This window comes from Geotrypetes seraphini, chromosome 15 (genome assembly GCF_902459505.1).
Source record: "Geotrypetes seraphini chromosome 15, aGeoSer1.1, whole genome shotgun sequence".
NCBI lineage: Eukaryota > Metazoa > Chordata > Amphibia > Gymnophiona > Dermophiidae > Geotrypetes > Geotrypetes seraphini.
Genome location: NC_047098.1, coordinates 65,705,958 through 65,722,377, shown reverse-complemented (window position 1 = coordinate 65,722,377; position 16,420 = coordinate 65,705,958). Strand labels below are relative to the sequence as shown.

The window sequence follows — 16,420 nt, the reverse complement described above, 5'->3', positions numbered from 1 at the left end:
TACAGCACTGGTGGTGATCGTTGAGGATTGAAGAGAGGACAGCAGCATCGGTGGTTGGATGGTGGCTCGAATATAAACCGAGATCCTCATTTTTGTGCCGTTTTATTGGCTCAAAAGTCTCAGTTTATATTCGAGTATATATGGTAATTTCATTTTTTCTATGTAGAGTAAACTGTGAAAGGCAGAATAGAAGTTAGTGAAGTGGCTATTGAAACAGATATCGATCATGATTCTGAAAAATGGTTTGGGGCTTGAAGTGCAAAGAGCATCTTCCTTTATAAATTAATTTTCTTGAACATGTACATGTGCTACTGTTTGTGATGCCACATTCTTTTTGATCTTTAGCGTAAAGGATGCTTACCAGGTACTGAGGAGAAAGTGAAGAGGCTAAAACGAAAGAATGCAGAGTTAGCTGTAATTGCTAAGCGTTTAGAGGAAAGAGCAAAGAACCTTCAAGAAGCAAATCTTAAAATGGTGAGTATTACCTTATCTATTTTAGTGAATTTTTTAATTTAGTGTCAATGGAAAGATTAATAAGAATGTTTGTGGGATTTCAAGTGATGTATTAGTCAAATTGTTGTTACTTTCTGTGCACTTGATGTTAAATGAATGAAGAATTTTTTTAAAAAAAGAATCCTTTAGTTTTTAATTCTGAATGGTGAATACTTTCAAAAGGATGTTCTAAAAACAGACTGATCAACTACAGTTTTGCCAGCATAAATGCTAGCTTTCTCCCAGCTGCTGATCATGCTTAACTCTCTCCTGCTTGTTACCTGCTCCATGCCACTTATTCTGTAATCTTCCCCTGCCCCTCTCACCCATCCTTCAAACTTGAATTTATCAGTAGCAGTTAATACAGGCTGTCTCTGACAAACGCCACCCAAGGAACTTTTCAAGCATCCCCTCCATGATATCTTAAGGGAAACCGTCTACAGGAATCTAGAAAAGCCACTTATCATTCCTCTGGCTCCCTGCAAGCTGGATTCTCTATATAGAGTGGTTCCTTTCCCTGGGTTTGACAAACCACAGCTCCCACATGAGTCTCTACTGGTGGAATCAACCCTAAAGAAATCTTCAGGGGCTAGTGTATATGCCTCTGTACTCCCTGGCAGAGAGGGCAAGGCTATGGACTGGTTTGGCAAACGCCTATACCAGAATGCTATGTTAGCCAACTGGTCTAGCAACTACATTTTTCATTTTTCTTTTTATATTAAGTATTTAGTCAAACAGGTGGCCACGTTCCAAAAATACCTTACAAGCTTCCTGCATTTCAACATTTCATTTCTGGCCTGCTTCAGCTCCATAAGTTCATGGTTCGTTCCATCTATGATATCTTTGAACTTACCTCACGTGGTACAGCAATGTCAGTGGCCATGAGACGTCTGGCCTGGCTTCGAGTTTCTGAGCTGGATGTTAATCATCAGGACAGATTGGCCAATGCACCTTATCTGGGGGGCGAGCTTTTTGGTGCCTCCATGGGCATGGCTACCCAGAAGTTGTCTGCTCATGAGACCAGATGGGACATTCTAGTAAAGCCCAAGAAGAAACCTTTTGCCCCTTCAGACCAGCCTCTTCATATCAGCGAAGGTTTGCTGCAAAACCTGCAACTCCTACTCAGTCTTAACCCAGGAGACAGACAACAGCAACCACGTCAACAACAGCAAAAACAACAGGCTGCCCCTCACAAATCTACACAGCCTTTTTGACGTGTTTCTTCAGAGCATAGCCAACGTCGCCATTCTGCAGACTTTGCCTCAGCCCATCGGAGGCCGTCTTCAATTTTTCATAGCTCGCTGGGAGCTCATAACATCAGACCTCTGGGTCATCAACATCATTCGTCAAGGTTACACTCTCAATTTTCACACCCTGCCACCAGACCATCCTCCAAAAGAGTCTGTTTTGGACCCTGTACAGTCCTCCCTTCTTCAGGAGATTCAATCCCTTCTCCTGCTGAATGCCATTGAGGAAGTTCCCCTCAGTCAGCAGGGGCAAGGATTCTACTCTCTTTACTTCTTGGTTTCCAAGAAGACGGGAGGACTGAGACCCATCCTGGATCTCGGAGCTCTCAACAAATTTCTAGTCAAGCAGAAATTCAGGATGCTATCCCTCGCCCTGCTTTATCCTTTCCTCAATCAGAATGACTGGCTATGCTCTCTGGATCTCAAGGAAGCCTATACACATATTCCAATTCATTTGGCTTCCAAGAAGTACCTCAGTTTTCAAATCAATCGATGTCATTACCAGTACAAGGTCCTTCCCTTCGGCCTGGTATTTTCTCCCAGAGTCTTCACGAAGTGCCTGATTGGCTGCATCTCTCCGATCACACGGCCTTCAAGTCTTCCAAAAAGATCTGACAACGCTGGAAGAGTGGGCCGAAAAGTGGCAAATGAGCTTCAACATAGGAAAATGCAAGGTCATGCATGTAGGGAAAAAGAACCCGATGTTCACTTACAAAATGGGGGGATCACCGCTAAGGGTGAGTAACCTTGAAAAAGACCTGGAAGTGATGGTAGACACATCATTGAAGGTGTCAGCACAGTGCGCCACAGCCTCAAGGAAGGCAAACAGAATGTTGGGCATCATTAAGAAGGGTATCACGACCAGGACGAAGGAAGTAATCCTGCCACTGTATCGTGCAATGGTGCGCCTGCACCTGGAGTACTGTGTCCAGTACTGGTCGCCGTACCTCAAGAAGGACATGGCGGTACTTGAGAGAGTCCAGAGAAGAGCAACTAAGCTAATAAAGGGTATGGAAGACCTCTCATATACTGACAGACTGAAGAAGTTGGGGCTTTTCTCCCTGGAAAAGCGGAGACTTAGAGGAGACATGATAGAAACCTTCAAGATCATGAAGGGCATAGAAAGAGTGGACATGGACAGATTTTTCAAATTACGGGGAACCACAAGCACAAGGGGGCACTCGGAGAAACCGAAAGGGGAAAGGTTTAGAACAAACACCAGGAAGTTCTTTTTCACTCAGAGGGTGGTGGATACATGGAACGCGCTACCGGAGGATGTGATAAGCAGAAGCACACTACAGGGCTTCAAAGAGGGTCTGGACAGGTACCTGGAGGACAAAGGGATTGAGGGGTACAGATAGGAGTAGAGGTAGGTAATAGGGATAGAATTAGAGGATTAGAGGCAGTTACAAAATTAGTCATGGACACTGTTCAGGCAATTAGGCCTGATGGGCCGCCACGGGAGCGGACCGCTGGGCAGGATGGACCTCTGGTCTGACTCGGCAGAGGCAACTTCTTATGTTCTTATGTTCTTCCCTGGTTGATCAAGGCTGTGTCCTCTCAGGAAGTGGTCCAAGCAACATCTCAAACCATTTCTTTACTTCAAGCTCTAGGATTCAAAGTCAACTTCCCCAAATCACATCTTCTTCCAACTCAACGTCTGCAGTTCATTGGGGCAATCCTAGACAACACTCTCAAGATAGCGTTTCTTCTTCCAGAATGCCTTCAGGCTCTCATCTGCCTTTGTCAGCAATTGCTTCCTCTTCAATCCATCTCTGCCAGGCACATAGATGGTTCTTCTAGGCCACATGGCTTCCACTGTCCATGTGACACCACTAGCAAGGCTACATCTTCGCACTCCTCAGTGGACCCTTGCTTCTCAGTGGTCTCAAGCGACAGGTCGTCTCTCACAACATATATCTGTGACATCATCTCTTCTGCAGTCACTTCGATGGTGGATGACCTCTTCCAATCTATCCAGAGGTCTCCTTTTTCACTTGCCCCCTCATCACAAGGTCATCATGACAGATGAATCCCCTTATGCCTGGGGTCTCATATGGACGATCTTGAGATCTCTGGTCTAGAGGAAGACTACTAAAATGGTTTGTCCCTGTTACAGTAAGTAACTGCTTTTTCTGAACTGCCTTTTTTTTGTCTTTGTTGGTGCAGGTAAATATTCCAATTCATCTGGAAAACTCCAGTTCGGAAGTGTATAAAAAAGTCTTTGCTCGCCAACGTGCCAGAGACCTGATGGAACAGGCCAGCGCTCTTCTAGCAAAAGATAAACAGATTGAAGCTTTGCAACAAGAGTGCCAAGAACTACAGATAAAACTCTCAATGGGAAAGGTGAAATGTCTGGAATTCTGTTTGTTTTAATTTACTTTACATTTATATTGGAGGAATAGCCTACTGGTTAGTGCAGTAGCCTGATAGCGGGTGAAGTTGGGTTCAGATCTTCCTCCTTCCATTGATGCTCTGTTTTTAATATAATTTTTACTGCATTTTAGAATGTAATACAAATTTGATATATAGTTTACTATAATTTTCTTGTTGTAAAATCTAGAAATTGATATCAGTGATCATAGGCCTAAAGTAGCATAGTAAGCAGATAAAGACCTGAATAGTCCATCCAGTCTTCCCAGTAATTACACTCATTATACATTCATGTTAAAATTGTCTTTTCTTTAATACACTTCTCCCTCCGTATCCACGGGGGTTAGGGGCAGAGCCAGCTCGCGAATAATATTCGGGCCGGTTCTGCCCCTAACCCCTGCTTCTCCCCGGTTATTTTAAGCCCTGTAAGCCCCCCTTAAGCCTTACCTGGTGGTCTAGCAGGTTTTTGGGGCAGGAACGATCTTCCCATGCTCTTGCCCCGTGCAGATCGCTCATAGGAAATGGCTGCCTTGAGCTCCCGTCATAGTCTCGAGAGACTATGGGAGCTCAAGGCAGCCATTTCCTATGAACGATCTGCATGGGGCAGGAGCATGGTTAGATTGCTTCTGCCCCGAAAACCCACTAGACCACCAGGTAAGGCTTAAGGGGGAGCTTTCAGGGCTTAAAATAGCCTAAAAAATTAAAATAGATTTTTTGTTTTAAAATCGCGAATAACCGAATCGGTGGATGCTGGAACCGCGGATACGGAGGGGGAAGTGTATTTCTGGGCAATAGACCATAGACGTCCACCCGGTACTATCTTTAGGTTCCCACTGCTGGAGTTGCCATTGAAGCCCATTCCAGCCTATCCTAACCATTCTATCACTGGAGCTTCTATTGAAGTCCTCCCCAGCTCATCCTAAACCTTTTATAGAACACAGACTAGGTAGGATTGCTCAGTACAGGCTTTACTTTGTTTTATACCATTCATTTCTAATTAGATATCCTCTGTGTTCATCCCACACTTTTGAATTTTGTCATAGTTTTGATCTCCACCACCTCTCGAAAGGGCATTCTAGCCATCTACCACCCTAATATTACTCCTAAGTCTGCCAGCCCTGCAACCTCAATTCATGCCTTCTAGTTTTACCATTTTCCTTTCTCCTTGGGTTTTGGCCAGGTACTAGTGACCTGGATTGGCCACCGTGAGAATGGGCTACTGGGCTTGATGGACCATTGGTCTGACCCAGTGAGGCTTTGCTTATGTTCTTATATCTCCCCTGTCCTTCCTCTCCTCTAGAGTATACATATTCAGGTTTCCCAATCTCTTTTGTACATCTTTTGGCGCAAACCCCATACCATTTTCGTTGCTTTTTTTCTGTACCGATTCAAGTCTTTTTACATCCTTTGCCAGATATGACCTCTAAAACTGAACACAGTATTCCAGGTGGAGCCTTACCAATGACCTGTTCAGGGGCATTAATACCTCCTTTCTTTTGCTGGTTATGCCTCTTTCTATAGAGCTCAGCATCATTCTGGCTACAGCCACTGCCTTGTCACAGTGTTTCGTTGCCTTCAGATCTTCAGACACTATTACCTCAAGGTCCCTCTCCCTTTTTCTGCATATCAGCTTCTCACCTCTCAGCTGATATGGTTCCCTCAGATTTCTACTCATGTGCATCACTCTGCACTTCTTTGCATTGAATTTTAGTTGCCGAACATTGGTTCTTCTAACTTTTGCAGATTCTTTTTCATGTTTTTCATTCCCCCTGGGGTGTCCACTCTGTTACTAATCTTGATATCATTTGCAAAAAGGCAAACATTACCTTCTAACCCTTTAGCAATGTCGCTGTCAAATATATTGAACAGATTTAAAACCCTTTAGCAATGTCGCTGTCAAATATATTGAACAGATTTGGCCTCAACACCAATCCTTGTGGCACTCCACTACTCACCTTTTCTTCTAAGTGAATTTCATTCACCACCACCCTCTGGCTTCTGTCTGTCAACCAGTTTCTAGTCCAGTTCACCACTTTGGGTCCTAAATTCTGTCCCTCAAGTTTATTAAAGAGCCACCTATGAGGAACTGTGTTAAAGGCTTTGCTGAATCTAATTAAATTATATCTCGTACAAATCATCAATCTAATTCTCTGGTTACGCATTCAAAGGACTCAATCGATTTGTTTGGCACGATTTATCTTCAGTAAAGCCATATTGTCTCATGTAACCCATTTGATTCTAGGAATTTCACTATTCTCTCTTTCAGCAACACATTTGCCAACCAGCCCATAAGTTGAGATCAGAGGGTGGGATGCACTTGATTAACAACAAGGAAGATAGAATCCATTATGTAACATCGAAGAACTCCATGTTTTCCATAGTTGGTGTGAAAGTTTTCAAGTTTTATTAAAATTTTGATTTATTCGCAATATCATAATTCAAAGCGATGTACAAATATAAAAGGGGTCCACCCTGTTTAAATATATTGAAGACAAAGACATTACAAACCTACATGGGAGGAACTACAATAAATATAGAAAAGAAAGACAAAAAAGGTCAAAACATAAAGGGGGGAGGGCAAAATGGCAACTGAGCAGGACGCGTAGCTGAACGCAATGAAGTTTCACGAAGAGCGTCAGACAGACTTCTCGGCTCCGCGGAGAACGAGGAGACTCACCCTGTGCTGGGCGGGAAGGCACTCGTGCATACGCGGTGCAACAGACTCAAAATTTCTACGTTTCTCCAAGCAAGACTGCTTGCGAGGCTGTCCGCATCCGGGCTCCGTGGATGACGTCACCCATATGTGAGAATAGCTGCCTGCTGTCCCTGGATAACAACTGTTACGGTAAGTAACTGTGCTTTTTGGCATACCTGCTCCTCCCACCAAATTACATCATCTAATCACCACTAAAAATATTTTGCAAACCCCAAACCCACGTACAGGCAGTGCCGGCTCCACCCAGCTTGAGAAACGGAAGCACCAAAGCCGGTTATGACAGTCGAGGCCCTCGCCCAATGGGAGAGGCGGAGGGTTTCCAAAAATCCCATCCGGCCAATGGGAGCGCCGGGATACGTGGGCGGGCGCTGCAGGTCTGGGTTTAGGTTACGGATCACGTTGTGCGCGCCTTGGTATAGTAGTTTAGTGTCAGCACAGCCGGCGTGCAAACTGCAGTGAGACGGAAAGTTGGGCTCCTCATCACTGGGAAGTGGTCGCAGAGCAACCTGTATGTGGCTTTTGCCCGGGAGGCGGCGGATTCGGGTTGTAACTCCGGCTTTCCCTTACCTGCCATGCTGGAAAAGGGCACCGAGGGCTCGGGGAAAAGATGAGGCAGGAATAACGCCACCGGCAATGGCAAAGATAAAACTTTGGCACCAAGTGGGAATGGCACCAACTGTTGGGAAGAAGGAAGCACGGGCTCTACCAGTGATTAGGAGCATGGTAGGTCAGCTCAAAGGGGTAGCCTCGAATGGGCCTGCTTCTTTTATTTTTTTGAATAATTTTATGCTGTTGGTGGCGATTTTTTTTTTTTTTTTTTAATTTTATTATTATGATGATGAAAGTTATTTGCAGTTTTTCCGTATTTGCGGGTCTGTTCCACCCCTATTCACTGTGAATACGGAGGGAGAAGTATAATTTCATGATTCTTTAAGCCTAACTACTAAACTTGCCCAGGTTGAGACAGAGGTTCAGAAACATACTTCTGAGATTGCTAAAATCAAAAAGTCAACAAATGCTACAGAAAATTTATTAAAACAGCAAATGCGGAATAAAACTTAGTTTTAAATTTTCCAGTTTCTAAATATGACTCCACGAAACTTCTTTAAAAGTTTTCTGATCAATGTATTAAAGATTTCAGAAGATAATATCCCTCATTTACAGAAACTTTACTTTTTGAAAAGATGTCAGAGAGAGCTGAAACCTCTAAGAGAAGTAATGGAGGTTTCACCTTGGAATCATCTGATATAGAAATTACTGCTCGTGCTACCCTGCTGGTTTCTTTCGTATTTTTCCAAGATAAGGAGATATTAGTTATAGTATAATTTGAAACAAGTCTCCTTTTTAGGAGAAAAGATCTATTTCCCTGATGTCTCAAAATGGACTCAAGTTAGAAGAAAGGAATTTTTTGTTTACCGCAATAAAGTGATTTCCTTAGGAGGCCTTTTTCAATTAAGGATTCCATGTAAATGTTTTGTTTCTTTAAAAAAAAAAAAAAATCTTTATTCATTTTTGCATGTTACAACAAGTGTAACAGTTAAACTCATATGAACTTAAAGATACACACTTGATTAACTCTCATATATGCATTAAGTATAACATTTCATTACAAATTAATATTATAATAAATATTATATAAGAAATCTAATATATAAATTATTCTTATTGAATAGAATAACCTCCCCTCCCCTCCCTCCCTACTCAATAATACATAGAAGTATCATTACTATGAAACTATTCAAATAATCATGTATTATGAAATAACAACAAGTAAAGCCCACTCATTTCCCCCCTAATCAAATGTTTTGTTTCTTATGATCCTGCTCAGTTGCGTTTTTTTCTTGAGGTTAAGGGGATATCAATGACAACTCAAGAAGATCCAGTGTAACTTGAGTCCTAAAAACTATATCATTGGAGTTATCCTGTTCTATTTCCTTAGAGAAAATGTTAAGGTAAATCCTTTCCCCTAGGATTTTTCTATTCTTGCCTCCCCATAATTGAGGACTGTAGTTTAGTATTAAATATTCCTTTCTTTTTCTTTTTGTATCCATCCAATGTATATTGGTTGTAATTATGATTTCTGTAATTTATTTCAAAGATGTGAATCTTGAATGTTAACGTAAAGTAAAATAAAATAAAAAAAACATATAGGGGGTAAAAACTTCTTTGTTTAAAAAAAAAGAATTGACTGCCTTGTTTAAGTCAAGTCTCAAAAGCAACCCTATATAACTAACATTTTAGCATTCCTTTGAACCTTGAGGTCTTGAGACTATGTAAAGAACGCATGAGGTTTAAGAAATGGCTAAAACACAACTATTCGTGGATGCCTTCATGTGATGTTTGAAGGGAGGTCATTGTCCTATTTGAGGCTGTGCTGCGTCCCCCTCAGGATTGAAAGATGATATGTCAGGAGCTGTATTTTTGATGTAGTAGTATTAGTATTAGATTTTATTTGTTTTTGGGGATTTTTTGGTGTTTTTTAATATTATGTGTGTTCTTTTATAGGTACCACTTAGATTTTAAGCGGTTTATACATTTTAAAAATATTTTCCAGTGAGGCTTACAGACCTATAGTTTCCCGCTTCATCTCTGCAACCACTTTTGTGATGAGGAACCACATCTGTTCTTCTCCAGTCCCACGGAACCACTCCCATCTCCAGGGATTTGTTGAACAAATCTTTAAGGGGAACTTCCAGAACCTCTGAGCTCCCTGAATATCCTGGAATGAATGCCGTCTTGTCCCATGGCTTTGTCTACCTTCAATTTTTCAAGTTGTTCATAAACACTTTCTTCTGCAAACGGTGCAATATCCACGCCATTTTGTGTATAATTTTGCCAGCCAATCCTTCTCCAGGATTTTCTTCTGTGAACACAGAACAGAAGAATTTGTTTAGCATGTTTGCTTTTACCTCATCACTCACTACATATCGGTTCATAGTTTCTCTCAGTCTCGCAATTCTATTTTTTGTCGTCTTTCAGTAATATAATAATGTTTGTCTCCCTTTTTTATGTTTCAATCATGTTTATTTGAAATGAATAGGTACAATAACGGTCAAGAGAAATAAGAGGACTGGACACAGCTTCCAATAACAAAGCAAAAGAAAATTAGTGCAGTACAGTTCCTACAAACAAGACCACATTTCCACAATTCTAAGGCCTTTCCCAACCCAATCCCAATCTTCCAAACCCACCCCCCAAAACCTACTCTGCACAGCCCAAGAAAAGACCCACAGACCATGATTAAAGAAAGTTCAGAACTCTGTTTCGTGCAACATGTGGCAGAGTCCCAAAAAGGTTCCAAAGTCTGTTGGAACAGTTGACCTTTAGTGGAGGATAGGGAGTGAACATCTTGCCGCTCCAGTGGGTGCGCCAGACACTCCATAGTGGTGAATCAGGAATCAGCCAGGTGAGAAGGATCACGCTTTTCCCCACCGTCACAGCTTTATGAAGGAACCTTTGTAAGCTTACTTGAGAATTCAGACTTTGGTCTGTAACTGACAGGCCGATCCTACTGGGTACCTGTTAGCCAGCCTGCATAGTTTTGTCTAGAGCTCAGGGCTGTCCCTCCCTTCGTGATTGCCTCCCCCCCCCCAATCCCACTGACCGGCCCTGCCGCTGGTTTTCTGCTGGGCTGCTGCTGGGCCTTGAACATCTGCACTCTCTCTGAGATTCTCAAGGCCCAGCAGAAAACCGGCGGCGCACGGGTAAGGACAGGGCCGGTCAGTGTGGTGGTGGGGGGGAGGAGGAGGTGATCACAAAGGGAGGGAGCAGCGCCGGTGGCCTTGAGGGGGGGGAGCATTACTGCCGGTTCCCGGGGTCGGGTCAGGGGTTGGGTGGAACGAATCATCCGAGTTGCCATTATGGCCTATGGGGAAAGTTGCTTTGCTATATGAGTACTTTGGATTGTGAGCATGCTTCTGGAACGAATTATGCTCACAAACCAAGGTACCACTGTAATGTATATGATGGGGGGAGGGGGGGTGTTAGAAGAATGTTGAGACCTCGGGGTGACAATCGAATATCAATTCTACACAAACCTACCTTCCTTTCCTTGGAGTTGGTTCCTAAATAAGCAACTATCTGTTGCCATTTACAATGTTACTATATATAACTGGAGGGAATTCCATGCAGTGCAGGAGAATCTGTGCATGCTCACAATATGTAGATAGTTCTTGAAAGCTTTTCAAGTACTTTCTAGTTCAGTTTTCCATCCATGACATTGCTCATGTGTTTGGAATAGTATCTTGCATGCCTTTGGAGAGCACCTGTTATAAGTAAACATTGCTTTAGCAAAGTAAATGACTTTTAAATTGCTCTTTAAATGTTACATTTTGCATTGTTTCTATTTGTGCTCTAGCCAACCTCAAAAAAGCTGCATCTAAGTGATTTTGATCACCTTCTTCGGGAGTCTCAAAAAGAAGTGCTACGGTTACAGAGACAAATTGCTATAAAATATCATCTGAGAGAGTCCTTCCAAATTTCAAAAGCTGGTTCAAGAGAACCTTTGCCCTCCACTGTAGTGTGTACATCTATTGCAGTCCCAGGCATACATATAGATGAATCCACTGTGACATTGGCAAAGCCATCGTTTGGAAACACTGCAAAGGTAAGGGATTAGGCAACTTGGATTTTGAATAAAGAATATGCAACACCAAAAAAGGAGAAAGAAACTGCACTCTACAATTTACTCTCTTTTAAGATGGATGGCACTGCAGAGGTGCCGGTCATCTTAAAACACTAGCTTAGTTGGCCTTGTGTGTGTTAGGGCTAGATTTTCAAAAAAGCGCTTAAAAAACCGACAAGCTGCTGCTGAAGCCGTTATGGTAGTGATTTTAAAAAAAGTGAGTCATTCTTCAAAAAACGCTCATGTAAATGAGGTTGGCTGAAAGTAGCGAAGACTCGCTAAATTTGCATGTGCCCATCGCTTCTGATAGTGATGGGCACATGCACAGAATAAACACACCATAGAAACAACCCCCTCCCTCTGGAATTATATTCTATACATGAAACATGATTCAAGGAACCCCCTTCCCTCCCTTTTCCTGGATGTGTACAAAGATTAATCTCAAAATTGGCAGGATCGTGTCAACACATTTTTAAATTTTAAAGATCTTTTACGTAAGATTCCAATGGGCCCCAAATCTCCTTAAATGGCTTAATTGTCCTATACTTGGCTCACTTTTACTACATTTTGATTTCTAGAGTGGTGCAGTGGTTAAAGCTACAGCCTCAGCACCCTTGTGACCCTGGGCATGCCACTTAATCCCACCATCGCCCCAGGTACATTGGACAGATTGTGAGCCGAGCCTGCTGGGACAGACAGGGAAAACTGCTTGAGTACCTGAATAAATAAATGTAAACCGTTCTGAGCTCCTCTGGAAGGACGGTGTAGAAAATTGAATGAATAAATAAATATTCTTCAGAAGTGTGCCATGGTACCATCCCTTCCACGCTACCAAAGATCTGAGCAATCTTATATAGTTTTTAAGTCCCAATTAAAAGCCTGTTATTTCGCACTGGCTTTCACTTTACGTTCTGATAATTCATTTGTAGACGCTTTTTTCTAGTCCGTAATTTTCTCTGGTTTTGCTGTATTCATGATCTTTTTGTTCAAGCTTTAGCTGCTATTTTGCAGATATGTTTTTACAATTGTTTGTTATATTATGATCTTCTGTAACTTATGTATGTAATTCATCTAAACTGCTTAGTTTTAAACGGTATAGAAATTAAAAAAATAAATAAACAAACATTTCCAGAGCAGGAATCACCTCCCACCTTTTACCACTGGTATTTCTCCTTACCCTATTTATTGGCAGTTCTTTCCTTACCATTTTTCCTTATATGCTTTTTAAGTCCTGTTTGTTTTCGTTCAGCTTTTGCTGTTTTTGGGTACCTTCCCTTAATTTTAAATTGTAAACTGCATAGATTCTACTTTTGCATATATTTGCATATATCAAATAAATAAACGAAAGTGGCTACAATGATATGCAGTCACACCTCCACCTTGAAAACTCTCTTTTTTTTTTGTTTTAATAATTCTTTATTCATTTTCAAATTTGACAAGTGCACAAAATAATATAATTCAACAAGTTATTACACAATAGCACTTTGACATCTACTACATAAAAATCTAATGATACATTTAACCCCCCCTACCTCCCAACCTTCATCTATATTTTCAATCAGAATATACACATATTATAGAACATATTGTAACATATTATGTAAGATTGTTCCCAACACCCTCCCCCTTTGGTGTGCCAAAATAAGAAAAAGAAATGAAGAAGAGAAGTGATGACTATTCACTACAATATTTTGTCAATGGCCCCCATATTTTTATAAATTTAGTATAAGTCCCTCTTTGTATTGAAAACTCTCTTGATAAATTCAAAATCAAACTTAAAACCTTCCTATTTCAAGACACTTAACCAAAATACAAGTTAAGATCCCTTCTCCATCTATTTCCAGTGATTAATGAGAACTGCTTTTAAGAAGCAACTTCCTTCCCTCCCCTATCTGTCCTTTCCCTTCCCCCTCTTACATCTTTAATTTTTATTTTAACTTTAATGTCATTTTGAATCTTCCCCCTCCCCAGCACCTTCTGTATCAATTTTGTCCATATTTTTTGTCCTTGTCCACATATTGCCCTATTTTATTTTTATTTTTTTTTTAACTCTAATTTTAGCATTGTAAACTGGCCAGATACTTGTCGATGGTCGGTATATCAAACTGTAAATAAACTTGGAAACAACAGTGGGAGAGATGCCAACCAACACAACGCCGCCAACCCACACATCCCTCGGTAGCGGGAGAGATGGCCAATCTCTCCCGCCACCAACTGCCACCCCTCAACCCCCTTCAGCAGTGGGAGAGATGCCAACCAACACAGCGCCACCAACCCACACATCCTTCGGTAGCGGGAGAGATGCCCAGTATCTCCCACCAACCCCCAACCCCTTTCAGCAGTGGGAGAGATGCCCACGCTCTCCTGACGGCATGCTTCCCCCCCCCCCCGGTGCCAAATAAGGTTATGTGTTGAACATTTGACTTTTAAGAAATTGCTTAAGACAAAGTGGCCAATCAGGCCCTTAGGCTCCTCCCCAGTGCATCCTATTACTATTGCAGCGGAGGAGGGCCTGCCAGCTGGACACAGACAGGAGCCCTCCATCTGGCCAGTGATTCAAGGTTAGAGGTGGGGTCCTGGTGGGGGTGGGAGCAAACTTTGGGGGGAGGTCCGTTAGGAGGAATTGGGCATCCCTCCTGTCGGTAGTCTTCATGCGGTGGGACCAGCTGTGGCTGCTAAACATCGCGGCAGGGAGATTCCTTGCTGCTATCAGTTCAGCGGCAAAGCAATTCTCTAACTGGTGCCTGTAATATGGTGAATCCTGATGGTTATCTGGTGCCCTGACAAACCCTGGGTTACTGCACTATGACGAAAATGTATAATTATGAGGTATGCTGATTGTTTCTATGGATATTGATATAGTTATGTATGTTTTTTTTAGAGAGCAATGTTATTTTTGTGGTTTGTGAAGGTTTGAGAGGAGACTAGAGCTTCATTCAGTTACAGCTCCTGAAGACGCTTTGTAGTGAACCACAGTTTTGTGTCGGGCTAACTGCTCGTTATTCAGCAACAGATTTAGTGGAGTGTAATTTGGAAAATACAAATCGTCCATTTGGTCAGGAAGAAGAAACAAAATAACCATTTGATATGTGCTATGCGTATGAACTGAAAAGAAAACCAGAAATAATTATTGGATATTTGCCATATTTATGAACTGAATTATTATGGAATATGATCAGAGATTTATAATGGATATTGTGGGGGCTTTTGATGTTACATTTTGTGTGGTGTGTGTACGTTAGTATCTGTTTAAGATAACTTATTGTTATTAAATGTGGTTGAATATTAAAAGTGTTAAAGAAATTAAATATAATAGCTTCTTAATATTAGGATAGTGATAATTCCTGGAGCTATTGAGTGAATTGTAGTTGATCCCCAGTAAGGGAATAGTTAGGTCCCTTTAAAAATATGAGAGAGTCTGATTTAAAGGAGAGGGTTGACTATTTAATTTTTTTTATAGCTGCTGGATAAGGTTCTCCCTCTGAAATCTTTTTTATGTTAGGGTTTTCAATTACTGAAAAAAAAATCTGGTAATATATTTTATGAAATGTTATCTTTCATAAATATACTAAATATTTTTCTCTTGTAGGAATTTGAGTTACATAAAAAGCGTAAAGAATGTGAAAATCTTGAGCAAGAAGTGAAGAAAAAACATAAAAGATGTGAGGAGTTGGTAAGTCTTTCTTTCTGTTAAGATCTTTGTAAGACATTTTTCAGACCTAGAAATAAGGACAAGCCAACAGGTCTGGATTTAGGTATACACATCTGCCAGTACTACCCATTTTTTAATTACTTCCAAATGATTGCTAATGCTTGTTCTAGGTTTGTACTGACATTCTGGCATTTTGACTTCCACCTCAACCAGAAAATGGGCTCCAAAATCTGATCTTTCAAACTAGTTAAAAATTGCAATAGCTATACAACAAGGGAACTATAAGAAATGTAATAAAATTTGGGAGCCATTAACTTCTTATTGTAATGAGTAAACACCATTTTCTATTGAAATTTACACCGTCAAATGTTTGGGGGGGGGAGGTATATTTTTTACTATTCATATTGGGAAAATAATAGAGGAATGATGGGAGGGGAGGGTGGTAATTTTATATATTGTAAGATAAATTAGAAAGATTGTCAAATGATATGTTTTTAATTGTATTGTTTTATTGTTTGTGCACTTGATGTAAGATTGAAAATGAATAAAGAATTAAAAAAAAAAAATGTCATGATAAAAGACCTTTTACCATGGGAAGGATAGAAGACGTGATATTCCTGGTTCAAAGTTTAGCAAGCCAAAAAGAAAATTTCATTTAATACAAATATATTTGCGCCTACAAGAGCTTGGAGGGATTGTTTCAAAAGCTGGCATATGACTACTACTACTACTACTATTTATTATTTCTATAGCGCTGAAAGACGTACACAGTGCTGTACATTTTAACATACAATAGACAGTCCCTGCTCAGAAGAGCTTACAGTCTCATTTAGACAGGACATTTCAGGGTTGGGGAGGTTATAGTTGGGTATAGGTATCTGACAGCAGCAGGGTTGGGGAGATTATAGCAGATATAGGCATCTGACAGCAGTGAGGGGAAGTTAAGAGTTGAAAGCAGTTGGGGGGACAGAGTTGGAAGGGAAAAAGGATATTGTTGACAAGATTGGAGGTCTTAGATGCAGAGAAAAGATGGAGAAGATGGACTTGATGGCCCTGAGGAAGAGACATATTGAGACAGAATAACAAGGATATGAGGAAGAGGGATGAACAGAGACCCAGGTGATTTTGTGCTTTCCACCAGAGTAAGGGAAATGCATCTCTCCGATCACACGGCCTTCAAGTCTTTCCTTACCTGGACGACTGGTTGATCAAGGCTGTCTCCTCTCAGGAAGTGGTTCAAGCAACATCTCAGATCATCTTTCTCCAGGTTTTAGGATTTGAAGTCAACTTTCCCAAATCACATCTCATTCCGACTC

The 16,420-nt window shown here is 41.2% G+C and overlaps 1 protein-coding gene across 10 annotated transcripts in view; it reads left to right on the top strand.

Annotated features, from left to right (window-relative positions):
• TSPOAP1 (TSPO associated protein 1) overlaps positions 1-16,420 on the top strand; it is a 225,595-nt gene that overhangs the window by 46,277 nt on the left and 162,898 nt on the right. For all 10 annotated transcript variants that reach the window (XM_033922925.1, XM_033922922.1, XM_033922920.1 and 7 more), the window contains 4 exons: positions 346-474; positions 3,909-4,085; positions 11,186-11,434; positions 15,042-15,125. In XM_033922925.1, coding sequence (XP_033778816.1) covers positions 346-474; positions 3,909-4,085; positions 11,186-11,434; positions 15,042-15,125 — 639 coding nt within the window. The remainder of the gene's footprint in view (positions 1-345; positions 475-3,908; positions 4,086-11,185; positions 11,435-15,041; positions 15,126-16,420) is intronic.